This window comes from Lontra canadensis, unplaced genomic scaffold (assembly GCF_010015895.1).
Source record: "Lontra canadensis isolate GAN:19392208 unplaced genomic scaffold, GSC_riverotter_1.0 scaffold91, whole genome shotgun sequence".
In the NCBI taxonomy this organism is placed as follows: domain Eukaryota; kingdom Metazoa; phylum Chordata; class Mammalia; order Carnivora; family Mustelidae; genus Lontra; species Lontra canadensis.
Window position 1 is genome coordinate 1,515,100 of NW_022631085.1, and position 17,561 is coordinate 1,532,660.

At 42.7% G+C, this 17,561-nt stretch overlaps 1 protein-coding gene across 2 annotated transcripts in view; it reads left to right on the plus strand.

Annotated features, from left to right (window-relative positions):
* Window positions 1–8,356: 8,356 nt before the first annotated feature.
* The window catches only part of SMG1 (SMG1 nonsense mediated mRNA decay associated PI3K related kinase), a 107,165-nt gene continuing 97,960 nt past the window's right edge, over window positions 8,357–17,561 (plus strand). The window contains exon 1 of one of the 2 annotated variants that reach the window (XM_032836214.1): window positions 8,357–8,806. In XM_032836214.1, the coding sequence (XP_032692105.1) occupies window positions 8,718–8,806 (89 nt within the window). In that variant the 5' untranslated portion in view covers window positions 8,357–8,717. The remainder of the gene's footprint in view (window positions 8,807–17,561) is intronic. The other variant, XM_032836215.1, reaches the window with a different exon arrangement.

Below are 17,561 nucleotides of genomic sequence, written 5' to 3' on the forward strand. Positions count from 1 at the left end.
CCCTGACTTTAGGCAAGATGTTTAAGAAGGCTATTGCTGGTGAGGAACTCAGGGAAAGACTCTAGAAGCAAGGGATTAAAACAAGAGAAAGAGGGGCGCCTGGGTGGCTCACTGGGTTAATCTTTTGCCTTCGGCTCTGGTCATGATCTCAGGGTACTGGGATAGAGAGCCCCACCTCGGGCTTTCTGCTCAGCAGGGAGCCTGCCTCTCTGCCTACTTGTGATCTCTCTCTCTCTGTCAAAAAAAAAAAAAAAAATCTTAAAAAAAAAAAAAAAGCAAAAACAAGAGGAAGAAACCTAAAGCTAGACCGCTAGGAGCTCCTTCTGAAAGTCAGAGAGAAAGGAAGATTTGGTATCTCTGGCCCAAGAGAGCTTGCCGATCAGCATTCAAAGCCTGAAGTTTTGCTCCCATGCAATCCACTGCTTCGGACAGACATTGACCAGGTAAGGGAAAGAGATACACACAGGATATCTTTTTTAAAATGTTATATGATACCTGTATCAATAAGAGACAGCAATGATTTCGTGCTGGAGATTGTATTTACGAAATCTGCATTTTATTTCCATATGTCCCACATACTGCTTTAATCTCCAGAAGCAAAAGAGCTGGTTCTTTTAGTAGCAGCCAGGCAAATCCTTGGGTGCCTCCAGGGCCAAGCATGGGAGAATTTCACCCTGTGTTTTCTCCACTTCGTAAGTCACAAATAGCTTTGGCCGGGCATCATCGTCCTCCCATTTGATTGTTTGGAGAATGCATGAGCCATCGGGCAGCATGTTTTGTGCCCTGATTCATAGAAGCTTGGCCCTTGCCTCAAGCTGAGGCAGCCTGAGTGGAGATTTCAAATGTGTCATGAGTTTCCCAGCCAAATTCCTTCAAGCACCAACTCGAAAACTCAAAAATAACCCTTACGGAGGGAGCTTGACCTGTGACAAAGATTTCCTTGCTGGGAGCATGTGTTAAGACGGCTGCTGTTTTTCTTTTTTTAAAGATCTGCTTTAATGTCTCTATGATGTGAATTTGCTTTTTAAGATTGTGTTTGAAAAAAAAAATCACTCGTGTACTTGAGTCTCCTGTTTGAGAATGGGGTTCCTCAATTCTTGGTGCCGAATTGGGGTTAGCTCTTGTGCCGGATCTCAGGATTAAAGGGAAGAAAAGAGAGAGCCTTAGCTTTGGTTTACTCAGGGTATCAATTTAAGTGTCTATCTAGAAAAATCCTGGTGGTTAAGAACTCTGGGGGTGGCCTATGTTCAAATTCTGATGCCAGGGTCTTTCAGAAGATAAAGGGTCAGGTCAACTCAGAGATTTTGAGGTTCTAGTATAAAATATATATATATAAGAATGTATAAGAAATAGCTAACAGGGCACAAAATTTATGGTGTATTTTAAGAGTTCTCTTTTTACAACTGAGCACTTTTAACACAAAGGGGAAAAAACCAATAATGCAATATAATTACTTATTCACCAGGTAATAATTATCATTTATTAGGGAGTATTCATGCATAACCCCTACAGGGGTGTGGACTGGTAAGGGTGCACTATTTTATTTTATTTATTTATTTTAAAGGCGCACAGTTTTAAATTCCAGACTTCTTCACATCAGTGTGTCTCTAGGACTCTGTGTATAAACTCATTAGGCAATAATGTCCACGGTCTAAATCTGAGGCCTTTGATGAATGTGAGGTGAGGACCATATGTCTCTTCTGTCCCTGCCTGTGAGAGTCCTTGCCCATCACCAGCTGTGTGACTCTAGGCAGGCTGCTCAGTTCCTGTTGGCATCAGAGATGCTGACATCCTAGCGTGGTTTTGGAGAATTCCATGAAGCAACCCACACAGAGCATTTGGCTCAGTGGCTGGCATTAGTAAATGCTCAGTGAACATTAGCCAGACTTGGTCTCTATTATTAGAGCTAAGACCCTATATGGTGGCCAAAGTTTATTTAAATGGTGTATGTGGGTCACTGCCACGCCCTGAGGGTAGCCGTTCTTTGTCCATTTATTCAACACATATTTATTGAATGCTTGCTTTTAGTTTTCAAACAAATTTTGTTTTACAACTACCATGTCTGTATTCTAATTAGGAAACCAGCAATAAGCAAGAAAAAAAAAAAATCACCCATGAGCCTGTGGATCACAGGACATCAACATTAGGCACTTTTAATGCATTTTCTTCTTTTCTCCTTCCTGTTTTCACCTCCTTTTTATTATTTATTATTTTATTTATTTTTTAAAAAAGATTTATTTATTTATTTGAGAGAAAGAGAGTGTGTGGGGAGGAGCAGAGAGAGAGGGAGAGAAAATCTTCAAGCAAACTCCCAAAAGGGGACTCAATCTCACAACCTTGAGATCATGACCTGAGCTGAAATCAAGAACTAGCGGCTTAACCAGCAGAGCCACCCAGGCACATCGATCCTCCTTGCTTTAACTGAATTGAGGAAAAACAGTACGTATTTACTTTTCAATCTTGTGATGTTTTTAAACACACTAACATAATATTTTCCTGATTTCATTAAGGATTCTTCATAAATACAATTTTTTTAGGAGAGAGAGAGAGAGAGAGAGAGAGAGAGGGAGGGAACAAGCAGGGAGAGCGGTAGAAGCAGAGGGAGAAGCAGGCTCCTCTCTGAGTAAGGAGCCCAATTTGGGACTTGATCCCAGGGTCCTGGGATCGAGCCCCACATCGTGCTCTCTGCTCAGCAGGGAGCCTGCTTCCTCCTCTCTCTCTGCCTGCCTCTGCCTACTTGTGGTCTCTGTCTGTCAAATAAATAAATAAAATCTTTAAAAATAATAATAATAATAAAAAAAGAAAATTCCAACTATGACTAGACTGTCCCCTAAACAGTTTCCTATTGCTGAGCATTGAGATAATGTTCCTTTTTTTTTGGGGGGGAGCTATAAATAAGTAAAAATGATAACAATATTTTTGTATCATTCTTGGTTCTTATTTTAGATAATTTCCATTTCATTCTTCCGTTAATGACTATTTTTTGAGTGTTTACCTTGGGTCAGGTGCTGTGCTGTGTGCTGAGGATCCAGGGGGTAGAGATGGACAGGTGTGGACTTTGTTTTCACGGGTAGAACTCCTATTCTAAGAGTGAGACAGATAATAAATGTGCAAAGAAATCCAATACTTGTAGATAGTGATGGTTGCCGCCAAGCAAAGAAATAGTGTGACAGAGCGTCCCTAAAAAGGGCATTGGGCAGGGAGGTCAGGGAAGACCTCTCGGAAGAATTGAGGTGGGCCGTGGGAAACAGTGCAAGGACTAAGGTGGGACAGATGAGGTGCCTAGACCCCCAAATATTAGGGAGGCGCTCACTGGCAGGTCTGTCCGCGCCTGTGCAGTGTTGGCATTTGCATGACCTTGAGAGTGAGTGCCTTCTTAAATCTGGCACCTAGGCATTTGGCTCACCTCACCCAGATCCCAACCCTGATGGCAACAAATATAGGAAAGGCATTCCAGGCAGCGGGAACAGCAGTGCAAAAGCCCTGAATCTAGAGAGGCTTGGCGTGCTCTGGGAACAGAAAATCACTCCCTGTGACTGGGGTGAAGAAGTGCTAAGGGAACCAGGCAGTAGCACCACCAAAAGAAACAAGATAACATTTTTTGAAAGTTGATCACATTTGATTTTTGTTTTGTTTTGTTTTAAATATGCAAGTAGTTGCCATGGGAAAAACTGGGCTTTCACTTCTTTTTTTCCCCAGTGGTTTGGAATTGTTTTTAGAACTCACATGTACTGGGAGGCAAGGTTGGGGGTAGGGGGACGCATAACTTTTTCAGGGCTTAAGGGCTTTAAGGTGGTCTTTCCTCTGTCTTGGTTGCACTTTATTTTTTTATTTTTTAAAGATTTTACTTATTTATTTGGCACACACAGAAAGAGAGAGAGAGAGCATAACCGGGGGAATGGCAGGCAGAGGGAGAGGGAGAAGCAGGCTCCTCACAGAGCAGGGAGCCTGATGTAGGACTCAATCCCAGGACCCCAGGATCATGACCTGAGCTGAAGGCAGTCCCTTAACCAACTGAGCCACCCAGGAATCCCTTGTCTGCACTTTAGAATCCCTTGCAGAAGCCTTAAAAATATACTGATACCTGTGGGCACTGGGCTGGCTCCGTCTGTAGAGCATGCAACTCTCGATCTGAGGGTCCTGAGTTTGAGCTCCAGTTTGGGCACACGGATTACTTAAAAAAAAAAAAAAAGGCTGATGTCTGAGATTCAGTTTTAATTGGTCCAGGATGCAGCCTAGGTGTGGGGATTTTACTATGAAGACAAAATTTGATCATCACTGCTAGGATCTTGTTCTGCGTATGAGCTGTTTGGGTAAGATGTTTACGATTTGGAAGAAACTAGCTTTTATTGTAGGCTCTTAGTTATATCTTAAGAAGAATGGGAAGCCGTTAATGGCTTTTAAGTAGGATGGTGACATGATTTGATTTTTATTTGAAAAGAAAATCAGTGAAGTGCCTGGCTGGCTCAGTTGGTAGAGCATGCAACTCTTGATCTTGGAGTTGTAAGTTCGAGCCCCATGTTGCATGCAGAGATTACTTAAAACTGAAATCTTTAGGAGGCCTGGGTGGCTCAGTCTGTTAAGTGTCTGCCTTTGGCTCAGGTCATGATCCCAGGGTCTTGGGATCGAGTCCCATGTGAGCTCCCTGTTCAATGGGGAGTTGGCGTCTCCCTCTGCCCTTCCCCTGCTTGTGTTCTTCTCCTTCTCTCTCCCACAAAAATAAATGAATAAAACCTGTTTAAAAAGAGTGAAATCTTTTAAAAAAAATTAAAGAAAATCACTCTGGCTGCACCGCGGCAAATTTCCTTAGGATAGTTTTCTGGAAGCAGAATTACTGGGGGAAAGGTATTAACAAATTTAAGTCTTTAAATACACACTCTTAGATCGCTGCCCAATGGCATTCACCTACCTTCTGTGTCCTCATAGAGCCTCTTTGCCCTTGCCAATCCGGAGTGCTTTTGAGGGTTAATTATTTCTATCGGGGAAGTACAAGAAAACGGCAAATAAGAAGCAATTGTTGGAGCAACTAGACACAGCCCTGGCCAGCTACTTTTTTTTCCTTCTTCTTCATTGGTCAAATATTATCCAAATAGCCATGTGCTTCAAAGAAGTTGTAGAACTGATGTCTAGCTAACATTTATTGATTGTCTTCTATGGGGCAGGCACTGTGCAAAGCACTTTACAGGCAAGATCTGTGTTAATTCTGTTAACGTTCTTAAGAGGTCAGTACTATTCTCTCCATTTTACGGATGAGACACTGAAGCACTGTGACAGTCAGGACCCTTTAAGTGGAGGAGTTGGAATTTGAACCCAGAGCCCGTCCTTGAATTACTCTGCTGTTGTTCTATAATTTGGAAAGTTTAAAGGACCCCTGACATTTTTCTTCAGGGTCTAATGTTCTGGTTATTGTGCTGCAAATCATTTTGGAATCTGACATACTTTGGTCCCTGCACCATTGTTAAAATAATCAATTAGGGAAGTCAAAATAATTAATTGGACACATCAGCCATTTGCTCATGGGTCTGAGGGGAGCAGCATTAACTCACCTGGAACATAAAAAATGTAAGATCTGAGGAAAGCAGGTCCAGGGAATCTCGGAACTTAAAATTAAGGGAAGGCTTTGGGAGTGGGGCCATTCTAGTCAGATTGCAAGACAGGCTTGCGTGGTGGTGGAGAGAAGGGAAACTGAGCAAAAATAAATATTTTAGTAATTTCTAGTAATAGATGTATCTTTCCGACTCCTACTCCCAGAGTTCTTTGAGGACAGAGGTAGATGGAGTCTTGGTTATTGTCTTTCCCCAATGCTTGGTTAGTGGATGCTCAATAAATTTGGCTGAATGTTGAATGAAAGAATAAATCAGGATTAGGCTGTACATTCAGAATTTATGGGAGGACAAAGTATTTATTATTGCTTATATAATTGAACATTAGTTAAAAACAAATAGAACCCAAATATCTTGTGGCAGGAATAATAGTGTCCCAGAGAGGACCGGGTGAGGGGATCCTAATCTTGGGATTCTATCCAAGACAGACATTTTCTCTTCATAGGAAAATAGGAAAGAGGAAATGATAAACAGGGAAGAAAGGACACCTGTCCTTGGGCCTTTTATTACAAACTGGTAGGACCCTTCCTCATATCCTCTCCTCAGCAAGAGGGGTAGGCAAGTGTGGGGGTACCTAGGACAAATTTTAGGATGGATTGTGTATGTGAGGTATATCCCTTACTGTAGGTCTTTTCTTATTTTTTTTATTTTTATTTTTTAAAAGATTTTATTTATTTATTTGACAGACAGAGATCACAAGTAGGCAGAGAGGCAGGCAGAGAGAGAGGGAAGAAGCAGGCTCCCCACCAAGCAGAGAGCCCGATGGGGGGCTCGATTCCAAGACCCTGGGATCATGACCTGAGCCAAAGGCAGAGGCTTTAACCCACTGAGCCACCCAGGCGCCCCTGTAGGTCTTTAAAAAAAAACCCAAAAACCACACATTTTATTTATTTAGGGGCGCCTGGGTGACTCAGTGGATTAAAGCCTCTGCCTTCCGCTCAGGTCATGATCTCAGGGTCCTGGGATCTCACCCCCCCCCTCCAAATCAGGCTCTCTGCTCAGCAGGGAGCCTGCTTCCCCCCACTCCCCTCTGTCTGTCTGCCTCTCTGCCTACTTGTGATCTCTGTCTGTCGAATAAATAAATAAACTCTTTAAAAAAAGAGTTTATTTATTTATTTGAGAGCGCAAGAAAGCCTGTATGCCTGAGAATGTGGGGAGGGGCAAAGGGAGAAGGAGAGAAAGAATCTCAAGGAGATTCCACACTGAGCCTGGAGCCCCACGTTGGGCTTAAACACCCTGAGATCATGACCTGCGCCAAAATCAAGAGTCATACTTTTAAAAAAAGATTTTATTTATTTATTTGAGAGACAGAGAGAGAGAGAGAGAGTGCGAGAGCAGGAGTGGGGCGGGGGCAGAGGTAGAGGGAGAGTCATACGCCCTGCTGAGCAGAGAGCCGGCAGCAGATACGTGGCTGAATCCCAGGACCCTGATATCATGACAGGATCGGAAGGCAGATGCTTAACTGACTAAGCCACACAGGTGCCCCTTAATGTAGTATTATCATTACTACTATTATTGTTATTTTAACACAGGTAGGTGGCTATGCTTGGGTCTGACCTAGTGGGGATTTCTGTATTGAGTCAAATATCCGCCCCAGTTCAGAGGTTTCTTTTTCCCCAACTGGAAGGAAGCGAAGTAAGGGGAGAAAAGTTCTTTTGAAAATCTTAACTTTTCCATCTTTTCGAACTGGCAGGATCATACCTGAGTGAGGGATTCGTGGGCATAAGCAAGGAGCCCAAGGTTGAAGGTTGATTTGCGTGTGGAAATATCAAACTCTTACGATCTTCAGACACTTTAGGTAACAGTTTTTTAATTACACAAGTGATAAATAGACGGTCTTCTTTCAACGTAAAATAGGTTAACACCCTTTGGGTTGGTGTGAAGACTCTTTTGACTGTCCTCCCCAAACGTCGCTCCGCTGTTTGAGAAGCATCTGGCTCAGCTGTCCTCTCTCTATGCACCTGTATCCACGTTATGTATCAGATGCTTTTAGTGAAATCTTTCCGGGGCACTCTGGGGGTGGAGAGAAGTACTCAGGTGTGCAACCCTGCCCCTACCAGCCAGATTCTTTCCAGTGGGGACGGTGGGCAAGTGTTAAGGCGGGAGGATTTCTTAGCACATTTCACATTACTGGGGACAGGGATTGCGGGGCACAGGGGACTGCCTTTCCTCCCTCTATTTAGTTTAGTTTTTTATAATGTGAAGAGATGGTCAAGGTGTAAGGACTCCATGGGCGCGTTTTAGGTGGAGCCTGGGTAGGTGGATATCCACCCTCTCTCTTTTATTTTTACTTTTTCCCGTATAGGGTGGGGAAAATGGGCACACGTGAGCCCTAAGGGGACGCCCGAGTGTGCACGCGCGTGTCTGTGCACGCGCGCGTGTCTGTGCGCGCGCGCAAAGGGCACCCCCAAGTCCTTGATTGGATGCCTGTTTACACCTGACTGCCCAACCCTCCAGGGTCTGGTGCTTTCTGGAGATTGTTTGGAAGGGTGTGCTTGTGGGGGTGGTGGCGGAGATCCCCTCTCCCATGATCCCCCACGGCGGGGCGGGGACCTTGGCGCGGTCCCCGGGGAGTGGAGGCGAGCCCAGGGCTCAGTAGGGCGTTCGGCTTGCGGCGCTCGTCCGGCCCCGCCCCCCGTAGCCGGCCCCGCCCCCGTAGTCGGCCCCGCCCCTCTCTCCTGGCCCGGCGGGCGGCGGCACCGCCCCTCGCTCCCAGCATGCCGTGCGGCAGCGGCGGCGCGGCGGGCGGAGCCGGGAGGCGGGGAAGCCGTGGCTCTGTAAGCGTGAGGAGCCGCCACCACCGCCTCCTCCTCGCCGTCCTCTTCCTTCTGGGTCCCCGCGTCGCGGGCCGCCCTCGGCCCTGGAAGAGACGTCGCCTCCCCTTCCTCCGCCTCCCCCTCGCGGCGCCACTCCCGCCTCCTCGTCCTGCGCTGCGGGCTCAGGCGGAACCCGGAACGGCCGTCCGCCTCCCCCGCCCTCCGCCTCCTCCTCCTCCTTCTCTTCGGCTTCCTCCTCAGCCCCGGGCGGGAGCGGAGTGTCCGCGGCGGTCGGTTCGGGCGGCGACTCGCGCTTCTTTGGGCGGCGGCGCTTGGCCATGTCGTGTCGGGGAAGGTAATGAGCCGCAGAGCCCCGGGGTCTCGGCTGAGCAGCGGCGGCGGCGGCGGCACCAAGTACCCGCGGAGCTGGAATGACTGGCAACCCAGGTGGGTGAGCCGGCGCCCAGTCCGCCGCCCCGACCCCCGGGCCCCGCCTCGGGCCGGCCGAGGCCTAGGGCCATCCGGCCGGGAGGCGCGGCCTAGGCCCTCCACCCCCCCCCGGGAACCGAGCGCGGCTTCCTGGGTTCCCTCCCGCCCCGGCTGGGGGAGGAAGGCCGTGGGAGGCGAGGCCTAAATGTCTCCCCTCGGTGCATTTCAGTCCCGGGGCTGGAACTGAGACCCGGGGCACCCGGCGAAGGCACTGGCCTAGGAGTTGGGTCAAGGAGGGTGAAGAAAAGGGCCTGGTGGTGGTGGTGGTGGGGGGGATTTTCTGGATACCACCCACCAAGTTGGAATTTGAGTTGGGGGATCCTGGGAGTCCAGGACCTTCTCTGTTACCCGTTCACTTCTTGGTCCCTCACCCTCTCAGCCCCCACGTAAAAGAGCTCCTTAACTATGATCCCTTCTATGAGCGCTCCCCCGCCCCACGTGTTAATATTTCAAAAAACCAAAACCCCCAACACTCCAGGGCTTGACTCTGACTTTAGGCAGGGCAGTTGTGGGGCGTGAAATGAGATTGTGACTGTGTTGATGAGGCCAACCACTCTCCTCCTGGGAAGTGAAGTTTTCCCCAAGTGCAGGGGCAGTTAACCTGGTGGAGAGCAATTCATACTTGGTTTTTTGAGCAGGCACTAAGGGAGTGGAGAATTTACACTTGCATGAAGGGGATTTGGTCTCAGATCTCTTTGGAATTGAACGTATTTGGAGGATCAACTTTTTTTATGTACAATTTTTGTTTTTTTCTTGTTAATCATGGGGCACTTGTGCCTAATTTAGGACTGAGTGCCTAGAAAAACTTCCTAAATGTCTACAGTATTTTAGAGTTAGTTGATCCGTTGAGTTTTTCATACTTTGAAGCACACTTGAATTATGATTGTCCTGTAACTGGTCACATAAGTGTTAAGACAGGTTGTTGGGATGTCTTTGGCTTCCTGATGGTTATATGTAACTTCAGCAGTGCTGGCAATAATTTGTTAAGATGTTAGATTGTAACAATTTAAGACTTGGTAGAAAAAGCATTAGGGTAGATGGTGGTAACACATCTTACTCTGTTTATGCCTTCCCAAATCCTATGTTAAGAACATTTTATATAACTAGCAAACTTTAAAAGTTAATGCCTGACTCTAGAATTGGGATGTTAAGTAGTTAAAAAAAGAATTGTTTGAAAAGCATAGTTTTACTTGTCCTTTACTGCTTAGGGTTTGTGAATACTTTAAATACAATCAGTTGATTAGTTTAAGTAATTGTTATCAGTCATTGATCTTCTTAGTTGTTTCATACTTTCATTGAAATGTGTGAAATAGGTTTTTCTTTTTTCTTGCATCTAAAAAAATTAGATGATAAATGAGCTTGAATTTAACAGCTCTTTGACGGTGGATTTTCCATTATTTCTTAGTATTGTGCTTAGTGAATATGAAATAATTTCGTATCCATTTAGAAGACTAAATAAAGTGCTCCTCACAAGTAATTGTAGAGCTTTTGGAGAACAATAAATTGTAGCTTGTAATTCTAAATAAATGGAGTAGCAAAGTTGCAGCCACCTGCTGGGGTCACTTGACTTCATTTGACAGATAATGAAGCAGAAGGGCTTATATGTTTATGGAATATATACATGGATTGTTAATATTATCCATGTTTTCTTTCATGTGTTCTGTTTCTTGGCTTTGTGCGTTGTGTTTGTTGAGGAGAGGATGTAAGCTTTCTTTGAAGCTATTCTTTGTAACAAAGTCTCAGAACTCACTGCCTAGGTAGACAGATACTGTGAGATGTAGTTAGTTACATGGAGTAACATAACAGTTGGTTAGGATATTGGAAATACTTGACTTTTTTGTAGAAGAGGGAATGGAGAAGTTTCGTTGGAGAAGGACGGTATCCCATAGCAGAACTTGATTTTTTGTGGGGTTGCCATAGTTGTTTTGTTAAACAGCCAGTGAAGAACCTTGTTTGCCAAGTCGTAATTTTCATAAGTTAAATTCGAGGTGGTTATTTTGTCCGCTCTTCATTCAGAATTGTGGCAGAAACATGTAACATGTGAGTTGACTGACAGAATAAAGCCTCATCTTCCTCTTGGTTTAAATGGAGATTTATTTTCCGAAACAAAGCAGATTACTTATGGTGCATGTGAATAATTTGGTTTTTAGAAGAATTACTTGCCTTTCTGTACCACGACTTCTTTGATTTTATTTATTTTTATTTTCTTAGGTTTAGACTTTAGAACAATTGGAGTATAAAAAAGCAGTTCTTGTTGGTTTCTTTTAGTGTTAGTTTGTCAGTTAGTTTGGAAACCGACTGTTGAGTCAGTCATGGCACACGTGATACTTCACACACATTGACAGGAAGTGTTCCAGGTGGCTCAGTAGACTAGTGTCAGATGGCATCAGAACAAGCCCATCCTTGCTAGAAGCCTACCTTTAGCCGAGAGCATTTATATGGTACTGGTTGATAGTCTTCCTTTTCATTGACAACACTCTCAATTAAGATTTAAGAATGATTAGGCAAATGAGTGGTTTTATCATTGCCACTAGCCAAAGTGTGTCCTTTTCTTGACTTTGTTTTGGAATATAATCTAGTTCTACCAATCAAGATAGAGATCAGAATGACTTGTTTTAAAATGAAATATGTAATTATTATACATTTTAATATTCCAAAAGGATATGACTAATTTGATATTGGAGTGAAATATAGATTAGTTTGGAAGCATCAGGAAACAAGATTTTATCTCTATGCTTTGGAATCTTAGTATTTTAACTTATTTATATTGGGTGTTTTACAGTGCCCCAAACTTAAGATGATGAAATTGTATATTAAAAATAGCTTCCATTTTTGATAGAGTGTAGACAGATTAGAGTTCTCAACAGTGCAAGTACCTTTATTCTCTTGTCACAGACCAAAAAACAGGAAGAGTGTTGTGAAGATAGAAGTCAGAAACTAGTATGTCTGTCATTGTGAGAAGCTGGATTTTTGAAACCAGAGCCATCTGTTTAGCCCTTTTGTGAGTCTGTTTACTATTTGATGTCTGTAGGTACATAATACAGTGAAATACATAAAAGAAAAAAATGAAGTGGAGTTGCATATTTTATGACTATGAATAGAGCTTTAGTAGAATTGAAAGGTGACCAGTTCTATACCACAGATTTTCAAGTACATTGTGGAGGTTTATCAGATAACTGTGTATGGGTATTTAATTTGTGGGGAAAGTTTGTTTTTTTCCATTATAAAACAAAACATACGCTTCGTGAAACATTTGGCAGTTATATCTTTAAATTGAACCTTTTTTTCCCCTTTTGTTTTGGTTCCTTTTAAGTTGGGACTCTAATTGGAAGGTATTTTAATAACAGGAGATTTTATAACGTTCTAATGCAATGAAAATATTTGACTTTAGGAAATATCCTTGAGGGATTTTTAGAACTAATAGAGTCACTGTCTTTAAGGAGGTTATAGGCTGATAAGGGAGAAAAAACTTAGAAAAGGTGAAGTATTACATGCATATTAATTGTGATACAATTTTTGATTTTATTATTTTTATATGTAATTAATAGAGTTTAAAACCTGGAGAGTCAGAGGATGGAAAGCTGTACAGTTGAGAAGGGAGGAGCAGGACCATGAAATTGATCTGTACTATTTTGACAGTAAATTTGGGGATCTCAGACCGCCCCCAAAGTGAGTAAGGAGGTGGCACGTGCAAGTTATCCTTGGCAAAATATTTTCAGTTTGGTCAGAAGGATGGGGTAGTTTTGAGGAGTGATACAGATAAGAAAAACATAGAGGTCCAGAGCTATGGTGGAGCTGTAATGTAGGCCTTGAATCATAGCTTAAAGAGACTGTTAAGGACCTGAATATTTTGTTCATAATTCATGATTTAAATTCAGACAAAAGTATTGAGCCTATTATGTGTGAATTCCCTAAGCAGAAGCCCCTCATGAGTTATCTGGTGTTGATTGAGGATGGTTGCTACCATAATAATTTTTATCTACTCACAATACAGTTAAAGTTAGAACTCTCAATGGAATGATCATACACAAAAAATATAGTGTGGTCCATGGTCTTTTGTGGACACTGAGTTCTCACAACCTTTTTTTTTCTCCCCTCCCCTATATTCCTTATGCTGTACCTTTTATTTCTCTGACATATTCCAGAACTGGAATCCTGTATCTCTCACTCCACTTCATCCATTTTTCCCATTCCCCTACCCTGCTCCCCTCCGGCAACCATCCGTTTGTTCTCCGTATTTATGGGTCTGTTTTTGCTTTTTGTTTGTTGGTTTATTTGAATTCTCACTACTTCTAAATTTAAGTTTTCCTGCCTTCACTGCCTGGCATATACTTGCCTTTCTTTCTTATTCTAATCCCCTAAAATAAACCCTGGAGTTCTTTTCGGTGGACCTCCCTTTATGGATGGATTCACACAAGCAGTCATTTGTTTCGTGTCTCTTCGTATTGTTACTATTTTGGTTACCTCTCTTTGGCTATGGTAAAGTTTTCTTAAAACCCATTTTATTTTGGGGACTACAGAATACATACCCCTTTTGTATGAGGCCTAGCGGTAAAGATTGCAGGCATTTTGTGGTTTAATTTCTATATAAAATACACAAGCTCTTAAATTTTTAATATTTATTTATTTATTTCATTTTTATTTTTTTTTAAAATGTGGAGTGTAACGTATTAAATTCCTATTGTGACATTTGTTTATATAGTGTTAGTTTTTCTCCATTTGTATTAGTTGATTGAGTCTATATTTCCTCTCTTGAATTCTTTTTTGTACTCCACTGTTACTTTTCTTTTTTAGATGACGATGACATATGTATAGATCTTAAGTGAATTTTGACAAGTGTATACAACTATGTAATCATTACCCCACTCAAGATACAGATAGATACACATTGATTTGCAGTTGGATTACACTTCTTTCCACCCCTGCCCTCCCCAGCTGTGTACAGGTAGATTTTGCCTTAAAATTTACTTTAGAAAGGAAATCTTAGAATATTTCTTATGATTTATTACCAACTTACTGTTTCTGTGGATTGATAATCTTGTCATCTTCAACGTATTTTTCTTTTGCTGTAAACATATTTTCTTGGGATATATGACGATCCTGTGAAAACAATTTCAGATGGAGGTTCCCTTGTTAACTTCTTTAGGCATTTTGGTACTGAGTACACAAGATCTTCTCTTCTTGGCTAAGTTTATTCCTGCCACTACAAATTCATGGACCTTTCTTTACCCTCTGGATACCTACTGTTGCTTAGTTGTTTTCCGTGCTCTCCCTGGTCTAAACCTTGTACTTCCCTTAAAATCCCTACCCTGCTGCTTCTGCCTTCTGTGATCCCTCTTCTCTTGCAACACTTCTACAGTGAAAGCCAACTTGTGCTTATCACTTTAGTGATTGAGCTCTTAAGTCCCTGCAGGTTGAGTCTGTCCTTTTCTTTGCCTCTGTGTCTTACTTGCCCTAAAGCAAGTTCGTTTCTGCCTTAAGGCCTTTGCATCCACTGTTCTCCCTGTGTAGCTACTGTCTGGATTGCGCTTCTCAGAGTGCGGTGACCTGGATGCCCTCATGCCATCTTAGCCTAAATGTCACCCCTCCCTGAGAAGAAGCATCCTTCTCTAACATTTCACCCTGGGTTTTTTTCATTGCACTTAACACTATGAAATTTTCATGTGTGTCTTCCCCAGTAAAACATGACCTTCACATGTGCGTGCATCTTAATGGTTTTACCTCCGTTTCCCTTCATACCTGCTAGTGCATCAGTTACTGTGGATGCCTGGCTGGCTCAGTTTTTAGAGCATGTGGGTTATGAGTTCAAGCCCCAAATTGAGCATAGAGCTTATTTAAAAAATAGTAGGCACTGGATATTTGAGTGTCCTTCCTGAAGTAAATACATGAAAATGGAATTCTGCAAGTTTGTTTCTGTTTTTAGAGTTAACTCTAGTTTATAACACTGTTACCGTGGGAGGCATTTTGAGGAAAGCTGTTCCTTGTATAGCAGCCTGGTTCGCCTGAGGCGGCAATTTAAATAAGCTGATTGAACAGATTTAAAAAGACATTGTTCTAGTGTGGCCAGATCTTTTACAGAAGAAAAAATATGTTCATTTAAGATTCATAGATTTTATCCATCTTGGAAAAAATACCTTGCTCACATATTTAAAGTTCTTTTACATATTGACACCTTACCATATCTGTTGGACCCATTTGTACCTTATTTAAACAGTCTAATCACTGAAAAGTTAAGCACTGATTGTGCCTTTTGGCATTCCACTAGAATGCCTGAGTCCTTGTTGTACGCCTGCTGATTGGGGAATGACTGAAATCAAAACCTGGCTGGCGCAGTCAGTAGAGAGCATGCGGCTCTTGATCTGGGGATCCTGAGTTGAACTTCCATGTTGGGAACAGAGTTAACAAAAAAAAAAAGTTAAAAAAAAAAAATCCAGAATCAACAGATTTCTCGACACGGTGAATTATTCTTTCATATTAATCTTCATACTTCAATCTTTCAAAAAAGGGAATTGTGGGGCACCTGGGTGGCTCATTGGGTTAAAGCCTCTGCCTTCGGCTCAGGTCATGATCCCAGGGTCCTGGGATCGAGCCCCGCGTCGGGTTCTCTGCTCCGCAGGGAACCTGCTTCCCCCCGCTCTCTGCCTGTCTCTCTGCCTACTTGTGATCTCTGTCTGTCAAATAAGTAAATAAAATCTTTAAAAAAAAAAAAAAGGGAATTGTATTCTTGGTGGAGATTTTTTTTTTGGAGCTTAATGTTGGTATTCATATTAACATGGTATGTCTAGGATCTCGTGTTTATTATTTTAAAAACTTTATTTTTGAGAGAGAGAGAGAGAGAGAGGAGGGGAGGGGCAGAGGGAGAGGGGGAGAGAGAGAGAAAGAGAGAATCTTAAGTAGGCTCCACACCCAGTGCAGAGTGCAGTGTGGGGCTCAGTCTCACAACACTGAGATCATGACCTGAGCTGAAATCGAGTCAGATGCTTAACCTAACTGAGCCACCCAAGTGCTCCTATTTAAAAATCTTTTAAAGGCTTCCTGTGTTTGTTTATCTATTTTAAGATTTATTTATTAGAGAGTGAGCAGGGGGAGGAGCAGAGGGAGAGAGAATCCTGATGTCAGATTCTCCTCTGAGTGTGGAGCTCAATGCAGACCCGATCCTAGGACCATGAGATCATGACCTGACCCAAAAGCTCAACTGACTGAGCCACCCAGATGCCTCTAAAATCTTTTTTTTTTTTTTTAAGATTTTATTTATTCATTTGACAGAGATCACAAGTAGGCAGAGAGGCAGGCAGAGAGAGAGGAGGAAGCAGGTTCCCTGCTGAGCAGAGAGCCGGAAGCAGGGCTTGATCCCAGGACCCTGGGATAATGACCCAAGCCAAGGCAGAGGCTTTATCCCACTGAGCCACCCAGGCGCCCCATCCTCTAGAGTCTTTTTGCATTTATTTGAAAACTCTTACTTTTAGAGAGGTTTCTGGTATCAGAATAAATTTGTTTTGTTTTGGGTTTTTTTTTGGCATGTAACTTTGTAAGTTATGTTACTTTTTGTTTATAAGATATAAGAAGAGGCACTAATTTTTCCCTTTCTTTTTAGCATCATTTTTTAAAAAAAGATTTTATTTATTCATTTAGAAAGCACGTGCAGGCAGGAGGGGGGCAAAGAGAGAGAGGGACTCTCAAGTGGACTCAACACTGAACCCACAGCCCAATGTGGGGCTTGATCTCATGACCCGGAGATTATGACCTGAGCTGAAATCAAGAGTCTGATGCTTAACCAACTGAGCCACCCAGGTTCCCCATTTTTAGCATCTGTCCTTTGTTTTTATTTATTTATTTATTTTAAAAAAGATTTTATTTATTTATTTGACAGAGAGAGACAGCAAGAGACAGAATATAGGCAGGGGGAGTGGAAGAGGGAGAAGCAGGCTTCCCGCTGAGCAGGGAGCAGGATTCAGGGCTTGATTCCAGGACCCTGGGATCATGACCTGAGCCAAAACACTTAACGACTGAGCCACCCAGGTGCTCCTGTTTTTAGCATCTTAAAGGACCTCAACAGTACTCTTATAGTTCACAAAAAAATTACTAACTGCTGTGCAGTGGCCTAAGGTAATTGTATATTCGTGTGCTTGCAGGTTTTTAGAAAATGTTGTTTAACTTAGTGTTTATTAGATCTTTATTTTTGGTGTCATCCAAAATACTTAATAACTTTTCTGTTGAATGGGAAGAAGGCTCCACTAATAAGTATGTCTTGGACTAAATACTGACAAAACACTCATTTTTCCTCCATATATGACAGCATTGGCAACATTGTCTTTTTTACTAAAGCTCTTTGAATTTAATTTTTTCCCTTTTATTTAAACTTTTCATTGAAAATTTGTTTTTCTATTTCCTCTTTAGCATTTTAATCTTCTGATTTTATTTTTGTTACTATTTTTTTAAATTAAGTAGGCCCCATGCCCAACATGGGGCTTGAATTCATGCCCCTGAGATCAAGAGTTGCATGCTGTACTGACTGAGCCAGCCAGGTGCCCCAATCTGATTTTATTTCTGTATGTATGTATGTATGTATGTATGTATTTATAAAAGATTATTTGTACTTATTTGAGAAGAGAGCATGAACGGGGGAGAGAGAGGGAGAAGCAGCCTTCCCACTGAGCAGGGAGCCCAACGCTGGGCTGGATCCCAGGATCCAGAGATCATAACCTGAGCCAAA